This window comes from Triplophysa rosa, linkage group LG24 (assembly GCF_024868665.1).
Source record: "Triplophysa rosa linkage group LG24, Trosa_1v2, whole genome shotgun sequence".
In the NCBI taxonomy this organism is placed as follows: Eukaryota; Metazoa; Chordata; class Actinopteri; order Cypriniformes; family Nemacheilidae; genus Triplophysa; species Triplophysa rosa.
In genome coordinates this window covers 4,783,965-4,804,815 of record NC_079913.1, presented here as the reverse complement: position 1 = coordinate 4,804,815, position 20,851 = coordinate 4,783,965, and the positions used below count along the sequence as shown (strand labels likewise).

General features: G+C 40.2%; 3 protein-coding genes across 6 annotated transcripts in view; 1 reads left to right on the top strand and 2 right to left on the bottom strand.

Moving 5' to 3' along the window:
• Window positions 1-550, bottom strand: part of cped1 (cadherin-like and PC-esterase domain containing 1) — a 42,451-nt gene extending 41,901 nt beyond the window's left edge. Inside the window, exon 1 of one of the 4 annotated variants that reach the window (XR_008961925.1) lies at window positions 148-549. Coding sequence is in view for 3 of the 4 variants with exons in the window: in XM_057324080.1 (XP_057180063.1) it covers window positions 148-251 (104 nt within the window). In the remaining variant the exon portion in view is untranslated. Of the gene's footprint in view, window positions 1-147 lie in introns of all 4 variants that reach the window. The other 3 variants (XM_057324080.1, XM_057324078.1, XM_057324077.1) reach the window with 3 other exon arrangements.
• A 374-nt stretch (window positions 551-924) lies between these two features.
• Window positions 925-7,684, bottom strand: ing3 (inhibitor of growth family, member 3). Its single transcript, XM_057324882.1, has 12 exons — window positions 7,551-7,684; window positions 7,347-7,418; window positions 6,222-6,322; window positions 5,944-6,009; window positions 5,669-5,765; window positions 5,203-5,274; window positions 4,989-5,105; window positions 4,730-4,884; window positions 4,083-4,273; window positions 2,921-3,107; window positions 2,308-2,346; window positions 925-1,828 (listed from the first exon to the last, which is right to left on the bottom strand). Exons 1-12 carry the CDS (start codon window positions 7,576-7,578, stop codon window positions 1,712-1,714), a joined length of 1,242 nt encoding a protein of 413 aa, XP_057180865.1. The 5' UTR covers window positions 7,579-7,684; the 3' UTR covers window positions 925-1,711.
• A 1,052-nt stretch (window positions 7,685-8,736) lies between these two features.
• On the top strand, window positions 8,737-20,374 carry tspan12 (tetraspanin 12). Its single transcript, XM_057324351.1, has 8 exons — window positions 8,737-9,784; window positions 10,109-10,241; window positions 10,742-10,824; window positions 12,275-12,410; window positions 15,971-16,036; window positions 17,394-17,501; window positions 17,689-17,832; window positions 18,886-20,374. The coding sequence occupies exons 2-8, from the start codon at window positions 10,176-10,178 to the stop codon at window positions 19,180-19,182; spliced, it is 900 nt and encodes a 299-aa protein (XP_057180334.1). The 5' UTR covers window positions 8,737-9,784; window positions 10,109-10,175; the 3' UTR covers window positions 19,183-20,374.
• Window positions 20,375-20,851: the final 477 nt, after the last annotated feature.

Below are 20,851 nucleotides of genomic sequence, written 5' to 3'. Positions count from 1 at the left end.
ACCTCATGACTTAGTAAATGAAACGCCTCCTTCACAGACACGCGCTGTCAGAAAGCGCTTGCCTCCCCGTGTCAAAACGCTTTCAAGTTGTGGTAAACTTGACAAGACGCAATCTTGCGATTATTTTTAGTAGTAGGTTATACTTACATGTATTGAGTAGATGCCTTTTCCAAAGTGACATAAATAAGAGCGCATTTTACTTTTTGTCTAAAGGTTTCTTGGTCTATGAACGCACTCGCACAAACACGCATTAATTTAAACCAGTTTAACTTTTAAAGACACGTTCAGGTCCATTAAAACGCAAAAAGCGTGTTTGCTGCCCTAAACTACACAGTTTAAAAACTGTAACGTATACATGTGAATTAAAGCAAAGAAGGAAGGAAGTTTGGGTTGATTTAACGGTAACTGTGTGCACCTGGTTTGCGTTAACCGTGGGTAGAGATGAAAGTTCCCTACTACCAAAAAATCGTGCCCAGTTTTTTTTCTTGTTTTCCAACACAAATATCTTTAAACATGCTATATTTACTTCATAAACAAAAGCATTTATGTTTAGCTTTTAGAGAAATCTAACAGAATTTTGTGACGTTTATGCTTCACAAAAAGATAATTTTCCATTTTGAAGCTGTAGGCATCTTAAGAAACATCTCTTTGTTGTTTTAAAAGCAGCATATGCCTATTTTATATAAAATCTTTTTTTTTTAAATCAAAGCTGTCCACTTAGAAATGTCCATGTCCCCTTCACCACATTTATACACAAGGCAGATACTTATATAGTATTCAAACCCACGACCTTTGCACTGGTTACTCAATGTTCCAACAACCCAGCTACAAGAACACTACTAAAATTAAAACGGCACTGTTGGGTTCACAAAAAGACAAAAAAAACAATGTTGAACAGAGTTGGTTTCAGCTTGTGCAATGCTCTTTGACAAAATATGTACCAAAAAACCTTGATCATTTTATTGTTTTTTTTCCATCTCTCACAACTTTATATCACCAAATCAGTGCAGTACAGGCTAGACACATACTCACACACATACACACAGGTCGCAGTTGTTCATTTCTTCTATTGTACATTTTTAAGAGCTCCTCGCTAAAATAACAAACATTCTGTACTTAAAGCGGAGCATAATACATCATCTATCCATTACACACAAATACTCCAGTGAAATGAACGTTTTCACTGTTAATCACTGTTACAGTCACCATCTGTTTATATCAGGATCCTTTTAAGATTTGTCAGATCTCCAATTAAACTGCCTGTTTGTAGTCCATCACACAGTCCAGAACTACGACTCCCAGTCTGCATCGTGTCAATCCATACTCTGGCTGTATGGATTAGCAGGAGACGCCAGATGCGAAGGATCATCACGTATGGCAAGCCGAGGAATGTCATGAATGTTAAAATACACAGGCCTCCCAAAAAACATCTTGCACGCCTCCATAATGATAAATGGAGATAAAGACATAAAAACAAGAAAGGTTTGGAGGGCAGTGTGCGCTTGGGAATTACACATTCACCGAGTAAAACTCCCAAACTGGAGGTGATTTACGCAAATACACACACATCTTGCAAGAAAAACATCACACACACACACCCTGATTGCATGGCGATGTAACACGTACACACTCAGTGAACCTCTTGCGGGCGAGTCTCATGGGGTGGTCATTTGTTGGTTGGGCCGAGTGATGCAGACGATCATCTCGAGATTTATTTGTGTCGTCTTCCTCTCCTCTTCATAGCCGCTGTGCACTGTGGGCAGTACCACTTTCCTTTAGGTGCCTCGGTCAAACCCACGCAGCCGTAGTGGAACCATTCGATCGGACACTGTGGGTGGAGAGATAAGACAAGAGTCACGACCAAATCTGATAACGCTGGGCACATGTTTGTGCTTTTTATCCAGTATGTTTGTCCCAAGACTTAAGATCACTTGTACTTTAGAAACAGTGCATCCTAAATGTATCCTACTGATACATTTATTTGAGTATATCAAGAAAAACAACCATCTGACATCAGAATGACGTAAGAAATCGTGCTCTTTAATGACAATGGCTTTTGACTTTTAAGTGACCAGGAAATGAAAGTTCAGAGCATTCAGCATCCTTTATGTACCCTACACAGACCACTAGAGAAATAACACTGACTGCTATTTGTAATAAGGAAGATGTCTGCTCTCATCTCTAAAGATCATCCCGAGGTTCTCATTGTAAGTGCACTGAAAGCACAAGAGCTTTCAGAAGTTAGAGCAAGCTAGTGTTTGTTCTTTGAAGAGGAAACGTGTCTCTGGAGATGAAGGGTTGACTTACATCTTGGTTATCGCAGCCGACCATCTCACCATACGACACCTGCACAGAACCAGAGAGAGAGAGACAAAGCGTTAGAGACTGACGCACACCTGCAGCTGAGCAGCGCGCACATGCGCACCTGCCAACAAAGCTCCTCTGTGAGTTTTGTCTTTGATGTCTATGCAGACACACACACACACACACACACACACACATATCTATTTTTGATAGGCTTTTAACAAAAGCAATATAACTTTGAGGCTGTAAGACGAATGTATTCAGGGGGAGACAATTCTTTTGCACTCATGCATAAAACAAAAACGAAAACAAGCACGCACACACAACGCATCTGTAAACCAGCGTGAGTTTGTCAGTTATTGGAGTCGTACACCTCACTCCTGTGAACAGCCCTTAGATTTTTCAAGTCGTTCGTTTGTTTTGTTTGAACTGCGAAAAAACTTTGGCAAAAACTTTTCTTTTCATAATAATATGTTTTATGTATTTCATGTTCATTGTACCATTTTGGTACAAGTGTGTGTGACTGTAAACACACGCAAGCAAAGCATAAATCCGGAAACGGTGATGATACTGAATCATTGGTAGATTGTATTTTAGATGGCTGAGGAAAATGTACCTGATTGCAGATGCAGTATCGGGGTTCATTGGGGTCATACGTCCAGTCCAACTGACTGCTGGTGTCGGTCTCCGTCACTGTGGTCTGTACGAGCTCATGAGCCAGAGCTGAGGATGATGAGCAGGATGACAGAGAAGAGGAAGAGGAGGATGAAGAGGATTGGTGGTTGGAAGACTTGGTGTTGCCTCTGCGAAAATAAAGAAAGTGCAAGACATTTTTTAATGCAAGTTATAAATAAATGGTAACGTTTTTAAACTGGGTTTAATTTGTTTACATTGTATAACAAATTATGAACCAAAAACAGTACAATAATGTTTTTCTCAATTAATATTATACTAGTATACTAGTCACTGAATCTTATTGTAAAGCGTTACCAAAATAAACGTTGTGTCTGTTAAGGTAAAATAAAGTAGGGGGAAGTCTGCGAGGGTGGGATTGCAAGATGATTCCCAGAATTTTTTTTTAATTAGAAATAGCGTATTTTATCAATAAGTGTAACAAAATATAAAAATATTAGTTTAGTCAAAAATAAAACCATGCAAATAAAAATCCATCAGCCTTTGGAATTTCCTTCCCCTTGATCGTGACCCCCTGAGGTGAAAACGTCACGCAACCGCATTAGGTTAGGTGCAGCAAGTCAATTTACAGCACCACGTTAAACATCCCTTATGTGCACGCAGATTATTTTTCAGGCTTTAAGTTTAGCATATTTTTATTTGTCGAAATAAACGTTGGTTAATATCGACAACGCAGAGAGGCCAGCGGAGGAGGGTGGAGAAGTACCGCAGACAGAAAGGCCATCAACCTCGGGTACAAAAAGAGACTGTCATTTGCATAAAAAGGACATCCATCAGCACTTGAACCAGTTTGATGAAATTTGACCATCTGTAGCAACAGTTCATGGTTTATGTATAACAACAAGTAATGAGTAAATTACTATAAAATAATATTACATTAGACTGTGTTCTTTTGTGTTGTCATTATGTTTGGATAGACCTAACAAGTGTATGTGCACAACTGCGTGCAACGTTTGTGTACCTCAACCACCTCCGAGGATAGTGGGGTTCTCGAGTCACTCTCACTGTTATTTTGGGGTTCGTGGGCTGAAAAGTTTGGGAACCCCTGTGTTAAGGGGGCGGAGTCTAAGGGGAGTGTATCTTACTTGGTCTTGCGTCCTGTGCGGGAGTCTGAGCTGTTGCTAGATGTGAGGGGTTGTGCGAGCGTGTTGGCCAGCGCAGAAGCCGGGTAAGTGCTGGACTCCCGACTCAAAGCAAACTCCCGACTCAAGAAGTCACTGTTCTTCACAGCTTCATAACTGGCCTTCAGACTCGACGTTCTCCTGCCGTCTTTCATCTGAAACAAACACAGACGTTAGGTCTCGTACTTCAGCGTCCACAGACGTGACTTTAGATTTGAGTCTCCAAAATCATTCAGCTTAAACCAAATGAGATGATATTTAGAAATATCATTATCACTGCCATTTTAATTGGAAAAATATACACACAAGTTAAAGAACACAACAATTACAAAAGCAACGTCTGAGGGAAAGGAGTCTCGCTGAAGCCAAAAGAGAAATAAAAAATGACAGAGTAATAGAACAAGGGCCTCTGTGTAGCCAGCTCTGAAATGAACAAGAGCCGAGGGCCACGACAACACAATCTGCCACAAAGATAAACAGATCGAGTGGATCGACTGCAGAGGAAAAACATAAAACCCCAAAGGGCCAAAAATAGTGGAAACAGGAAGTGAATGAAAGAGGGCTGTACAAACAGATCCAGAATTAGAGAGGAAGGGGGATGGTGCTTTTACCTGTGCGGTGGCTTGCACTGCCTGGGCCGCTGCCATGGAAATAGCCCCCGCCCCAGCGGCGGGCCCGGCAGGAAGTGGGCTGAGATTGTACGAGGAAAGCGACTGGGAGGAGTTATAAACGCTGTTAGTGGAGGACATGCTGTTCACTCTGCAGCCTGCAACACACCGGGTCACGTTTATTACACAACAGGAAAAACTTAAAGAAGCTAAGGAATGTATTTGATAACAGTGTGACATCGCAATTATGTGTTGTACGTACCTGGTGTGTTTTCTTTAGAGGCGTCTGACGTTAGTGTGGAGAGCAGGGCCTCGGATTTGAACTTCTTTTCTGGTACATGTTCAGTAGTGTGGTGGGATGGTGTGCTGTACTTCCTCTCTGTTGACACACATAGGAAACCGATCAGAGGTGAGGGATTGAAAAACTAGTTAAAGAAAGAAGGGTTCGGACAAATATTCAGAGGGGCGGGGCTTACTCTCAACGGTGGCGTGTGAGTGGACGTGGTGGTTATTGACAGGTTGGGAGGGGCTGTCCATCTCAAGCGATCCTTGAAAAGAAAGAAATGACTTTACAAACGGCTTTTGATCAGCACAAAGCCTGAATTTGACAGGGCAGAGTACAGTCAGTTTACTGAAACGTTTGCCAAAATTATTCCCACTGCTTTTATAAAAGGCTTATAAGGATTTTGATATTATGCTCGTTCTATTTTTCTAGCTGGTACAAAGACAACAAATCGAGCAAGAGTTCAAAGAAATCGCACACATTTACATTTAGCAGACATTTATCTGTTAACAAATATAAACAAATAATTATTGTGTCCCATACTCTTAATTTATTTTTTATCGAATTACCTTAAATTCATTCTTAAAAACATTTAGTAAACTTCATTACCCTTTTAATAAAAAAATTTGAAATGTGGGTGATTGACATGTGTCACTCACGTCTCTCCAGGATCTCCGTGATGCCAGCGTTATCTGCCTCCAACTCCATTTTGAACTTCGCCAACTCCTGATCCAACTTCCTCAAATACCGATCAACCTAAACACATCAACAAAAAAACATATTTTCCCCTTGCGACGCACCATCATTTCTGACCGAGAAGAAAACATCCACATGGAAAAGGAAGTTTCCATAAACATCCCAATTCTCAATCTGTAATGGCCTGCCACCTACTGGACAACATTACGTACTGACAAAGGCATAAATTGTTACTCACCAGATCATAAATTTGATTGGCTAACTGGACTTTTTCATCTGCATCTTCTAAAGCTTTATAGTAGTCCTGATAGAGAGCAAAACAATCATCAATGACTCACAAGTACAGGCACTGTTCACATTTGTACCTCCTACAGAGACAGTAAAGAGTTCAAACCAAACATCAAAAATATCACAGTTATTGAAGTATCTAGAATTTTGTGTTTAGGACAAATAACATTATTAGTGTGAATCAGATCTATTCATACAACAGTGTGAATAATGTCATCTGTTCGTTACCTTTTTAATGACTTCCATCTGTTCTTCTCTCCATTCAGGTTTGTTCTTCTTTGCATTAGTAAAGAACTCATTAACCCGCTGCTCTAGCTGGTCCATAGCATCTAAACAAAGGAACAGGGGCATGAGCGGTCAAGAGCCCAAAACATCACTGATGTCTACTCTACAGTCTAAAAGTCTATGATCTGATAACTGCAAAAAATCTCTTTGGTGATGTTGTGAAGACGCTGATGCCTGATGGTTAAAATCTGGGCTGGAAACTAAAGAAATGTTCAAACCATATCTGTATCAAACCAAATCACAACTGTAGGCCTGGGTAGAGTAAAGAAAATGTATTTATGTCTAAAGAAAGCATGTTTTCAAAAACTATTAACATCTTTTACATTGTGACACCTTTTTTATGACAATTGAGCAAAGGTCTCCCTCAAATAAAAAAATCAAGTTAAAAGCACTAAATAAATAAATAATAATAACAGGATTTAAAATAGCCTTTTAATTTTAAGGTTTCCATAAAATAATAAATAATAATAAAAACGACTAGTAATAATTATAAAGAAATAATTCGTTTACAGAATGAAGAATAAGTGCACAACTGTAAAAAATTTTGACACACAATTTTGACAGGTTTTTCCCCGAACGTCAATGCAATAACTACTGTTAATATTTATTCAAGCATCGGGTATATTTTATTGTAATAAAAAAGGATTGGTCAGTAAGTTATTATAGTTCAGCTATAATTTCCTTGTAAGAGCCATCGCTGAACCTACAATGGTCAACCAATCACGACCATCGACTTAACCACTAGAGCAGTGACCACCAAGAACAGTGACAACTTTGCCAAAATGTTCAGTAGACAGTAAAAACAATGTTTATTTAACTTTACAATGCATCCCCTCTATAATAAACTGAGTTTAATCATTCCTTTGAACTTCCACATGGTCTATGCACTTTACATTAGCATGCAGCAGCATCATCACACATCCATTCTCATTATGCATGCAAATCACACTTCACACCACCACCACCACCAAACCCGTCCCCGCTAATGTGAACGCTCTTTCTGCATGATCAGTCAAGGACATATATGATGTTTTATGACAGAAGAGTGAGTTTAGAGTGCTTTCGTACTCTGCACTTGCAGGTCCATCTCTCTCATTTCCGTAAACCTGTCGCGGAGATCCATGGGTAGCTGCTCGATCACTGCCGGGGAGAACAACAAGAGGCGTGTTACTAGCTAGCGGCTGCGACGCCTTTACACGCATAAAACAGCCCCCTCGAACCTTTAATCGCCATATTATCAACACGAATCGTTAAAATAGGTCTTATACTTACTCTCGAGGTAGTCTTCTAGGTACAGCATCCTGACAGAGAGAGTGTTTCGGACGTTTAGGAGAAAGGGTGTTTTTCGTCAATATGGCGTCGAAGGCAGCGGAGAACTGAAGGGGTGGTAAAAAACATGTTGGAAGGAGGAGGGACTTGCGTCCAGAGCGTGTGATCCGATTGGGCGATGAGGGAGTCGGGCGGGGGATGATATCGCTTCGTGGGACTTGTAGTTTTTTAAACGAGCAACTTAAATCGTACACCCACCGCTGGAAATTGCGCAATAATAGAATATATTAAAATGATAAGGAAGTAAAATACGTAAAAACGTTAAATTACAATTAAGGTAAGCAAACAAAATAAATATAAAATGTATTTTGTAGCCGACCCTATAGACATGTATTAGCCTATGCATAGTTACTTTATAGTACATTTATTTGCCCATTTCATTGCCCAGTAAAAACTTAAATTATTATAAATGCATTTTTAGAGTACAAAATATTAAAGATCAATGTTTTTTCAATAGGAAACAATAAGTTCTATTTAACAGAGACACAACCGTTGTAACTTTGTACTGTAGTGTGCTGCCTACTGTACATCCAGCATTGGTCTTAGGAGGGCAGCACTGACTGCAATTTGGACTGTGTCCTCAGATCCACCTCAGTTTGTTCCAGACATCTGTAATTTAGTGCTGTTTGTGCGGAAAACACTTTTGTAAAACATACCACTAGACATTTGCTTGTGAACGACAATGCAGCTACACAGTTATTTCTTGAGAAGGGACCACAGCTTGACCCTCAGTGTTTACTAGACAGTTATAATTTGGCGCAGTCGCGGTGGAAAAGGCTATTGTAAAACATTCCATTAAAACGTTTCCTTTCAAAGACAAAATTACAACACAGCTGTTGAGATGAAGTGTTCTGTAAAATGACATTGCACCTCAGCTTTCAATTTAGATACAAAAACAAATGTGCTTGAAATCATGATGGGAAGCAAGTTTCCACTGCTGCCATTCGTGGCTGTATGAAAGCTATTTCAAGTTGTCTTTTTATATTTCTTCTCATCTCAGTTTACTGGTTCTATATTTGCACACTATATCAAATAATCACTCAGTCAGTGGATAAGATGCTCCAAATATAGCTGCAGACTGAATTAGATTTGTGTTCACTGAAATGTTTGAAATTTATTTTTTGTAAACAAATCAATTCTTCACAAAACTTAAAAAAAACTTTACAAACATTTTAAATAAATAAATAAAGGCATACAAGGCAAAGTGCTCTGTATACTCCGCTGTTTAAAAATCCTCTTCCCAGATTTATAAATAAATAATTATTCCAGACAATAGCAGATTGTGACAGTTTGACCTCTTCACCCCACTGAGTATTTGTTGCAGGCAGGGATCTGGACACATTCCCAGTATTTCTGTGCGTTAAGATGCATGTAATAACCAACAACAACAACAAACAAACAAAAAGACAGAATAAGAAGATAGATAAGCTATTTATATAAAACTAATGAATACAAAGGGCGGGGCTTAGTGGCCCATTATCTCTGATTGGTCATGTATGATGGGTCATTGTTATAAATCCCAAACTTGATATTCTCACTTTTTGTTTAAATTTAATGTATAGCAATGTTTTTCAATCATTGTTCAGCTATATCCACTGCTAAAACAGCAGTTTATACAGAATTGCCACGTGATACTGAAAACAATATGTACAAATGTGAATGGTTTTCAATATAACCATTATTATTCTGGTCTATTTAAAGAATTAATATTAAATATTTTTTACGTTCTTACATTTGAATGAGCTCTATTTGGGACATGGCTTTCTGAGCCTTCATGCGACCCCTGGAGGAAGACCACTTTATGCCTTATGATGAGTGCTCGTAGATTGGGATGGATGTAATGACCTAATCTTTGGCTTTAGGACCCAGAGGAACCGCTGCTCCGGATGACTCTCAATAGCGAGAGCGCGTTTAGAATGAAAGTGTCTACATGTGTAAGTTGATCACAACACTTGTGGAAAGGCGAGGTGTATATAGTTGGCCCTCAATGGACCACATAACTACCACATAAGAATGACAGCGGCACTGTACGGATTGCAGTGAACACGCCCGCCTGTTGCGCGCGGCTCCGTTATGAATATGGAAGTTATTCTACATTGCATGCGCATCTGACTGAGGAGTTTTTCTGCAACTTTATCGTGTGCGAAACTGTTATTGTGAAGTGCTTTCCATACAAGGTGCGTTTTTCCCTGTTCCTCTTTTGGAGATTTTGTTGGAGAAATTGTCCGGAAAGTATCCTGAGTGATTTGGATTAACTTCATCACCCTGCAGGACGAGAACACTGCGATCTGTGTTTTATGTGTTATTTTTTAACCACATGAAGCTTTCGTAAACCCACGACTTGTATGCAGCATTTACAAAACATTATTAATGTGCGCTAAATGCGCACATGGACATGTGAAATGTATGATTTGAAAACAGTTCCACAACTAAAGGGTTTTTACGAAAACTGTATGAACTTTACACATTTCAAAGTGCTTTGTGCTAATTTTGCTCCGTAGTGGATTATGGTGCCTTGGTGGCAGACGTTAAAATGACGGCTTTTGGCGAGCAGTTGGTGCGCTCAGAATGGCCCGAGAGGATTCAGTGAAGTGTCTGCGTTGTCTGCTCTACGCTCTCAACTTTCTCTTCTGGGTAAGAGGAGTCCAAGTGTGAGCAGGTGGCCGGGCGAGCGCTCACGTTACATGGCACGGTGGCGCGCTGCTGCTGTGCGCTCTCCAAGATGCGCAACAGTCGCTCTCCAAAAAAGAAAGAAGAAAAGAGCAATCTGTTTCTCACCATCCCCATCTTATGTTATCTTTAAGTAAAGGACAGCCTGAATTCCAGCTTTGCTCAAATGGCACACGCCACACATTCTGTGGCAAGCTATTTTAGGGAATTAAATGTGATAAGCACCAGGGTGTGTTTTTAGAACAAGAATGCATGAGTAGGGCAAACTAAAACCATGCCACTATTGCTGCATGTTAAACATAGCACACTACCTAAATAGGTTTCCAGGCAAACTACATGCATACATCTTCGAAAAGTTGTTTACGTTATACAGTGGCACCAAATGTACTTCATAGCAATTTAAGATTTTGTGTCCAGTACGAAAACCTTCTAAGGCCAATGTTTTCTTTTTTTACCCCCTCAAGCTAATGGCCCTGTGTGTACTGGGAGTGGCCGCCTGCCTCAGGGATCATCTGAACAATGTGCTCACCTTAACCGCTGACACCAGGTGAGTGCTAGTGCATGGACAGGTGGGAGCTGTAAACCCTTTCATCCAGGGCAACGGTCCATGTAAAGGTCTAATTTACCGTTTTCCCACTTTTCAAACAGCCCGGATCATATTGCCATGAGCTTATGAGCTAATTACAGGCATGACTGAGATGTGCAGTTCTGGGGAAGAATCAAATAAATGTATTAACACGCCAGTGGAGACAGAACCTGGGTTAGATAGCATTAATTTCAGTGCGTTTTGTAATGGTCTCGTTTTTATTTAAATTCTCTCAAGCATCAAAAGAAAACTCAGCAAAACATTCTGATAATATCCTGAAGGCATGCGATATCTAATTAGTGTTGACAAAAAGCAATTCATCACTAAGGTGCACACTACAACTCAGGGTTGTTACCAAGCCCTCTGTGGTCCGCATCATGACATATGTGGGAATCAAAAGAGAGAAAATTGTTATAAGATTTGATTGTACACAGCTGAATAGTTTTTATTTCCGAATGCTGCATCGTGGTAGAATGCTGATTCAGCCCGCCTTTCAGTAATCGTTTCTGTGGAGATGAGATTTTGACAAACACGATAGGATATCAGTGAGAGTTATGCAGATGTGTGTGGGTGTGCATGTGAATTCTTCCCATGGTGCCAAAGAGGCACAAAATATATGTAGGTGTTGTGGAGGGGTGAAGATGGTATGTGGAAGTGTTTGGGTTACTGCTGGGTTCTCACACATTCTTTAGCAAACGCAGAATGTTCCCCCTCTGATTTGTGAGCTAATTGGATTTTGAAGGCAACTTTTGGGAAAAATGAAAGTTTTTAAAATGTCAAACTAAAATGGAGTTGCAATTCTGCTTAGATAAGTGGTGCATGCATCGTTTGGGATCACAATGCATATATTGTTTTCAATACACTAACACGCCTTTTATATAAGGAAACTATTTACTTGTTAAAGCATTATTTTGTTTCCCTCCCAGGACACCCTGACCGGGAACTCATCCTTAACTAGTTAATCTTACAACTATTAAACGTACGACTCTGGCATTCCCATGTCCTCCCATAGTGAAAAATAGGTTTGCATCTTAGAGTCGAGAGAAACAGTGGGAAAAATAAGCAAGCAGAAGTACAGACAACAAGAGACGGGAAGAGAGATAGTTTGCATTCCTACAGAAAATCATCATAGTTTATTATTATCATATAACTGATTTATTAATAAAACGTGCTGCCAAAAGAATACAGGAAGAAACGCTGTATACAATTGCCAAATACATAAATGTAATGCAAAGGTATACATTCAAATATACAAAGAAATCAAATCCACGACCTTGGAGTTGCTAGTGCCATACTCTACCAGTTGAGCTATGGGAACACGGGAAGAGATGAGGGAAAGCAAGCAAGATTTATAGATAAATAAACAACAAGACTGCCAAGTAATGACTTTTTTTCTCTCTCTCTTCCTCAGACTGGAGGAGGCAGCCATTCTCACATACTCCCCTGTTGTCCATCCAATCGTCATCGCCGTGTGCTGTTTTCTAATCATCGTGGCCATGGTGGGCTACTGCGGCACGCTCAAGTGCAATCTGCTCCTACTGTCTTGGGTACGTAGAGAACGGAGAGAAAAACACAGCAGGAACATTGTGCGTCTTGGAATGTGTGTGGTTCTGTGTACTGGGAATACTTTAAGTTTTGCTGGCGCTGACGCTACTGACACCCCCTCGGATCAGACAGTCGAAACAAGTGTTGCTTTCTGTATCCGTGCGCTTCTCTCATACACTGAGATAGAACACATTCGTGAGACGAACTTTGTCATGTTTCGTATTTAAAAGAAAAGCACCATCTGAAAGTTGTCTATTGTGTCTCTATGCGTGTTCGTGCCGTGCGGCGGATGTTGCTAGCACCTTCAGACACGTGTAGCAACTCGCTCCAGTGGGTTACAGCCCAAAGCTCTCGACTCTGTGAGACAAAGAGTTAAACAGAAGTAATGGATGAGCACATCAGTCAACATGATGCACTGTCGAGAAGGGCCAAATACAGGTCACAAAATTATATTCAGTGCGAAAGTTTTTGCGTGTTTGTTTTAACAGGGATGTTTTAGTGACATCATGATGACATTTGAAGATGAAAACCAACAGGAAAATAGGTTTGTTGGAACTAAAGCATTGGAACTAAACCCATTGCTAACAAAACACAGACATATGACTTCGTTTCACTTACAGCGTGCGGTTCATGTCCGGCATCTTTAATTGTGGGACGGCTCCATCTATCAGTTTCAAATGATCTCCATATCCAGCGTTATATCCAGCGTTTATATAACATTCCTCACCCAAATGCAGTGAACAAACACACACAGCTGAACTTTGCGAACGCAGTGCTCTCTCTCTCTTGCTCCAGCTGGTTGCCGTGTGCGCATGTTCCTTCTCCCGCTCTCCCTGGTTGACGCGTTGGCGTGCTCTTTCTTCTCGCTCCGGCGGGTTGACGCGTGGGCGTGCTTTTCCGGGAGAATAGTCCAATAATGGACAAAGAAAAGTTGTTACAAAACCGATTTTCATGTTCCAAAAAAAAACTTTCCGAAACCTATATGAACGTCATACGTCCAACTCATTTTTGACAAGTTGACCATGTCAAGCACGAGAATCCAGCAGGTTTAACAGTGTAAAGAAGTCAGAACGCTGTTATGGCCTGTGACACCCCACCTTTAAGTACTTTTATATGTTAAATATTTTTTTCTTTGTAATTTAGCTGCTCTTGTCCACTTCTGTCGAAACAATATTTGAAGTTACATATTTTGCATGGATATTTTGGGAAATAAGGAGAATGACCTCAATAAGATATACCTTCCATTCATACCCATGCTATGCTTTGCTTTAAAGCCCTTTAATCATTAGAAATGCAGTTTGTATGAGTCAATTTCATAGCATATTTGCCCTTTAAAAGGTCATGTCACACTTTACGACTTTAAATAAACCTAAAAAGCTCAAATGTGCATAAAAAAATAATAAAATGTGCATAAAATAAAATAATAAATACTAATAATACTACTAATAAAACTAGTTACAGCACTTAAAATGTACACATTGTCTTAAACAAAATTATATATACATATTTGATTGAATGTCCTCGGTAATGCAACCATAGCATGTTACGGTTTCCAAAAATGGAAGCTAGCTGGACAAAAAAAAACATTTTATCACTGCACAGCATTTTTGGAAGCAAGCAAACCTTGTTTTTTTCTATAATGAAGTGAAGAAACCCCACCATGTAGGGTGAGAAAAGGGCAGGCAGAAGGCTGTTTTGTGAATCTCACTCCCAGGTGTGTGGCGCTAGTGAAGGTGGGGTTCCTGTCTGCTGACCCAGACTGTGGTCCCGTTTTTTAGAACTCCTTGGCCCATCTCTCCCCCCTCCTCTTTTTCTCTCTCTGGGTCTCCATTCATCTCCTCAGGAGCCATTCTTCTCCTTTCCCTGCCCCAGTGGGCTTGTGTTACCCAGAGCCACGGTGACAAACAATATTATCTGGATGAGATACAATAGGTAAACCAATCCAGGAGGAGAGAGGGAAGATGTGAGGAGAGGCGCTTGGGTTACGCAGTCGCTCCATTCACCATCAGCGCGCTCACAGAGGGCCGCGACCCGACCGTACACATTCGCTGAAACGCTCTCGGAAGCTCTTTGTCCCGTCAGGGCAAAGAAAAACAGATGGCGACAGAGAGATCTCTGTAGATTTTTACAGTTCTGTAAGTGAAGGGTTTTTGGTTTATACAAAACTGTGTCGTCCAATCTATCTTTATTGTATTTTGCCACAAATTCATCTGTCATCAAGTCGAAGTTTGCCAAATTAGCCAGATGCCAACATGGACAGGTTGGGCAACATGTGTGACCCCAACGTCCGCAGTTTGAGGTTTCATGTAATGTAATTACATGCCAACATTAACCCTTGTCTTTAGCATGCACTTCTAACAGTATAATGGCATTAACAGTATGTCAAAGCAAATCTGAGCTCTGTCCGTCTCATTGTAATTGTGTTGAGCATGACCAAGTAAAAGAGGGGGAAGTTATTCCTGAAAAAGGAAATCCATCCATTTCGCCACATCCTGTTTTCCGTAACAATACTCGCCAAAAATGTGTGAGTAATGTGCGAGGAAGAGTAAAGCTCTCAGCAAATCAATAAACCGAGAGGTCGCCGAGAGAATGTAACCTCTCTTACCCAGAAATGTGCATTTGTAGATGAGCCAGCTCGTTCTTCATATCCAAGAGAATACGCAGGGGTTCAGAGTTCTCCTCGAGTTTATTTAAACAACGGATATTAGAGCGGAGGGTAAAGAATAAAGGTTGTCATTTTTTGTGGTGGGCGACTGACAGTTTCCAAATGGACTGAAATGCTAACACAGCCGTAGCTCAAGCGATCTGTCGGACACAAATATTTAGAGTCTCCCAAATAAACAAGCTGTCAGAAGGGCCCGGAGCTGAACGCGGCTCCTAACGCTGTCATTCATCTTGATAATCTCTCTCACAGTGTGCGTTCACCAGAGGGGAACTGTGTACATGTTAGAGATCCTGAGAAGGATCTGTGTTTGTCTTCAGGTTGCGAGGAGAGGAGTGTGTCTGGCTCTAAAAACAAAATCTGGAATTTGTGGACTTGCACAGTGCAAACATATTTACATTTATGCATTTGCCAGATGGGATAGTTCACGCATAATAAACATTCTGTCCATTTAGTCACCCTCATTTTGCTCAAAACCTGTATATGACTCTTTCTTCTGTGGAACACAAAAGAAGATATTTTGAAAAATGTCTTGGTGGTTTTGTGTCCATACAATGGAAGTCAATGGGGGCCAGTGTTGTTTGGTTACCAACGTTGTGCAAACCATCTTCTTTTGTGTTTTCTGCAGAAAAACAAGTCATACAGGTTTGGAACGACTCGAGGGTGAATAAACTATTAAAGTATTTTCATTTTGGGGTAAACCGTCACTTTAAATGATATATTTCATCAGTTTGTGTGTTGACCTTTGTGCTGCGAACGCAATTCTCCACCAATTAAGTGACAGGAAAACCCACACAGCCGTCTTCATAGTTGTTAATCAACACCTCCCTTCTCTATTGTTTCAAAAACAAAAAAGGTATTTTTAACCCGCTGACATTTTCTTTGTGTGTGTCCCCGCAGTATTTTGGCAGCCTGATGGTGATTTTCTGCGTGGAGCTGGCCAGCGGCGTATGGACGTACGATGAGGTTTGTGGTGCTATGAATAAACAGGAATGTTGCTATCTCCTCTCTTACTGTCCATCGCTCCTATCATCTTTCTGCCCCTCTCACGACAACAACATGGCCACCACACGGCTGTTCCCTGGTGAACCGAGGATCCGATTTCTGTCGCCTGCTTATGGTCTAATCTTAACCATTATGACTTTAAAAGCCTGGATCTAACACATTTCCTTTTCCGCATTTGTAAGCCAAGCGTTTGCATGTACATACATGTGTCTTTGTGGAGGGTGGAGTCAGGTATGTAAATGCTGGTGTTCTGCAGGAGTAAAAGATTCGATCACCGGGGGGGAGAAGGGATTGCAGGAGCATCTGCTCTTCTCAGACCAGTGAGAGATAAGACTCACCTCCAGGGGAAGATATCTCACACACCTGCCTTTAATCTAACCTCTTTAACTCATATATGTACAGCGTTTTCCTCAAGACCAGGTTTTATCACTAACCCAGATGAGCCTTTGAAGGGTTCCCATTGTGCAGATATGACCTGATGTGACCCGTGTGTGTGGGTGAAGGGGCTGGACAATGAGCCTGTCTTAATCATAACACCTGGCTTACTGTAGTAATGTATCATATTTTCCATATCGATCGGTTTGGGAATAAATAAGAAAAGTGGGCTTAGCTATTGGATAATTTTGTCCCCACCTGCATGGGGGAAAATGTGAACTGTTGTAAATATAGGGGGTCAGATTTGTTTCATATTACCAAATAAATCAAACGTGATCCACGAATAGCTGTAGTTTCACACAAAATATGAATTGACAAATAAATAGAATGAGATCCAGATATGTATTTAATAAGTTGATAAAATGAATGAAACTCAAAAATAATATACAAATAGATTTACAAATAGATTTTTGTGTCACAAACAGAACTCTGTCATGTGTGCAGCAACCACAAGTAAATGTTATTTAAATTAAATAAAAGAAAAATATTTAAATGGTATTTATCTGAGGATGTGCAACAAAAATGTATTCGCAAATAAAAAATTGTGAGTTTCATTCATTTTTTGCAACTTCTAAAATCCATTTGTAAAATACAATCTCATTTTATTTATTTGTCAATTCATATTTTGTATGAAAGTCTATATTTAATTTTGGATCGGTTTATTTATTTGAAAATATGAAACGTAAAATCAATTCTCATTTCAAGTGGACTTTAAAATTAGCATCTTTAGATTTGTTTCATATTACCAAATAAATAAACTGTGATACACAAATAAATGTAGAGAAATTTCAACATGCATCACCTCAATTCTCCACTTGACTGTATTCCATAAAGCTTTTGGTGATAAATGTGAAATGATTTACCCTCTTCTCTCTCTCTTTAGCCTATGGTACATAGGTCAGATATGATAAGCCTAAAATCACGTATGCCTCATTTTGGCCTGCAACGCTACCAGTGGCTCACACACGCGTGGAACTCCATACAAACCGAGGTGAGAGGATGACAACATGACATTTAACCCGATCTGTTTTCAGAAAATATTTGTGTTCTCATTTAATGGGTAAATGCTGCACGGTTACAGCCAGTCAGAGCCATATATATATATATATATATATACTGTATACACTATAGCTATGTAGTGTAAAAACTCAATTACTGTATTTACACCTGCATTCCAGTTAAAGTGTTGTGGAGTGATCTACTTTACTGATTGGCTGGAGATGACAGAGATGGAGTGGCCACCTGACTCCTGTTGCTCCAATCAGTATCCAGGGTGTGCCCGCCACGTCCACTACAATGACCTCAGCGACCTCCACCAGGAGGTGAGCAAAACTTTTTTTTTTTAGCTAACGATCCATGGAAGAATCCTAGAATAAGAATTTGAAGTTGACAAAATGACTTTTTAAAATGAGACAAACAGTCGAAAGATGTGCTTGTTGCTTAGTCAAGCTGTGTTTTTAGGGACACCAATGGCGCAATTAAAGGTGGATGGTCCCTTTAAGGGAACTCTATTGCCCCCAAGTGTATGGAGGTTTGTTACCACCATGGTAATGCGAAACGTTATGTTTTGTGCACTCATGAGACCACAGTGTCCAAGCATTCGTGTCAGTGTTTGTATACTTGTGTTCAACATGTTTCTGGACACACACACAACGCACATCAATATTTCATCAGTTATACACACACATCTGGTCTCCTTCCTCAGGCTAAACCAGAATCCTGTGAGAGAGAGGTTCATTTCTATACTTAATAGAGTAAATATTACAAACACAGTGTGGTGAATTCAGCCTCACGGGCATGTAAGACTGAAAGTGTTGTTTGTTAAATGAGACAGAAACATTGCTCACGAGAGGGACAATCAAAAACCAAGGGTTTGGAGTCGAATCCTCACCCACTGTCTCTCTCTGTCTTTCTAAAAGGCTGGAAGAAGAATTACGTCTGGCATCTCACTCTGAGATATAAATCCCTCACTAAAGGGAAATACTTTACCTGCCTTTCCACAATTCAACACGGGAAATACCCAACAGACGCAGGCACACACGCGAGCGGATGAACGTGTCACATCGCTCGCATATTACCGGGGCAGCTGTTGCGCTGGCAGAAATCCAAGCGGCATCTGCAGAAATTCACGAAACATGGAAAACAAGCTCTTAGCTTCACATAGTGAATTCTTTTCCAGATTTTTAAAAATGTCTTAATGTCTCAAAGTAGTGCACTTAAAATAAAAGTTTATGGGGCAAACACCATACAGATTTGTCATGCATTGTAAATGCATTGCATTGCGCATTTATTTTCGTTTTGGTTTGCAGACTGAGGGTTACGTCCAATTTATTTTCCGGTTTTTGAATAAGTGTCTCTTTGTGTTTTTTCAACAGGGCTGCGGTCCCAAGATCTACAGTTTCATCCGGGGCACCAAGCAGTTGCAAGTCTTAAGGTTTTTGAGCGTGTCTATAGGAGTGGCTCAGATTCTAGCCATGACATTGACTGTCACACTTCTGTGGGCTCTTTATTACGATCACAAACCACCAGAGGCGGCATCCCCGGACCCCCAAACCCCCAATCCTAGAGAGGAGCAGCCAAAGCCCAATCACTCCCATCCACGAGTGGCTGAGGCCTGGGCGAACACGCCCCCTAATGGACACACCCAGATTGAGATGGAACAGCTCGCCTAGCAGCCAATCAGAGCAGAGTACATTACACTGTTTAGACACTGAACGGATCAAACAGAAGGGAATTGGACCCGAGAACGGACCTTATGGAATGCTTAATAGTTCTGTGTGCCGGATGACACGTCTGATTGTGTTTGGGGCGAAGGCATGTTGCCATTCGTTGCACAAACAACTAAGGGTATTATAGAAACCAATGGCTGTGTCCGAAATCTAAAATAGCTGCCTTGTTGACAAGACAGTCAATGACTTAAAGACACTGTTTACGGTTTAAAGGGAATGCCACATGTATTCATCAATGTGTATTTTCAGTCGAAATGAAACCACAAATTGAGGAGAAGAAAAGAACATTTATAAATGTACTTACTCATGCCAACTGATCATTCAGTTGACATTATTTTTACCACCAGTGATCACATTGCATGCTCATCTTCATGCACAGAACTGTGGGATATAACAGACAATTTAAGGGGTTCTTTGTTTCAGTGCATAAATGGATGACGAAAATTGACTGAGTTTCTTCCCAATAAAGTCATCGCTTCCATCTCTCTATGGACCCAAATCTCAGGAGAAGGTTTGTGAACTATAAGGGCATAGTAAAAAGGATTGCTGAAAGAATCACATGTAGCTGCAGATCACTAAAACAACAATCGGCTTGGTCACCCACAAACTTGAGACTTAATGAGTTTTTTTCTGATGGAATGCATTATATGGCCAGTTTTGATCTTGAAGATACTGGGAAACATTTCAAAAGGGAATTCAGTGTTTAAATTGCCGTTTAAAAAAACTGCGTAAATGTCACATTATTTCTTGGAAAGGGATGTTTTTCTATTTTTCAGTGTAATAATATTTTTAAGACATTAAATGAAACTTCCGTCATATGTCATTTCAAACATGTATGACTTTCTTCTTCTGGGGGTACACAAAAGAAGTTATTTTTAAGAACGTTGGTAACTAAACAATATTGGACCCCATTGACCTCCATTTTAATTCTCAAAATATCTTCTTTTGCGTTCCAAGATGATGAACTATCCCTTTAACTGAATTTCATATAACATTTCCATTGCAGACACATGGGTGAAATTCTTGACCAGCGGCCAAAGTTTTGTCATAATACTGCAATTCATAATATTTCAGTAACATCAATTTCATGCTTAGCAAAAACCGTATCACTGCATTTCAAACGGTATTCAATGGTTCCCGCTGTCCAACTGAGGAGTTTCTTCCACTGAAGCTTTCCAATTTCTGCAGCGTGCTCTGTTTATAAGTGTGAGCATTCCAGAGGGGTCACGCTTAAGTGCTACTGGGTGGAATCACTGGCTTCGTCCAGGACTCGATAGGAAACAAATCTGTCTTGAGGTGAAGCGCAGGGATTCAGGTCTGGCCTGCTTCATGAATTTTAACAGATGTAAAGCAATGAATAAAACATCTTCAATAAAGAGCACACAGACACAGAGACGGATAGAAAGAGAGAAAGGAAACAGACAAAATGAGACATGGGCTGTTTAATAAGGATACCGCATACTGTTTTTAGTATGCAAACAGTGTATTATGTAGCGATAAACATTTACAACAGAAGTATGCAATTTGTTGAAGGAAATGTTTAACCCTTGTTTGGGTCTGTGAGATGGGTTTTAAATGTTGTACTAAAAAAATGATGTTTTATGACATGTTT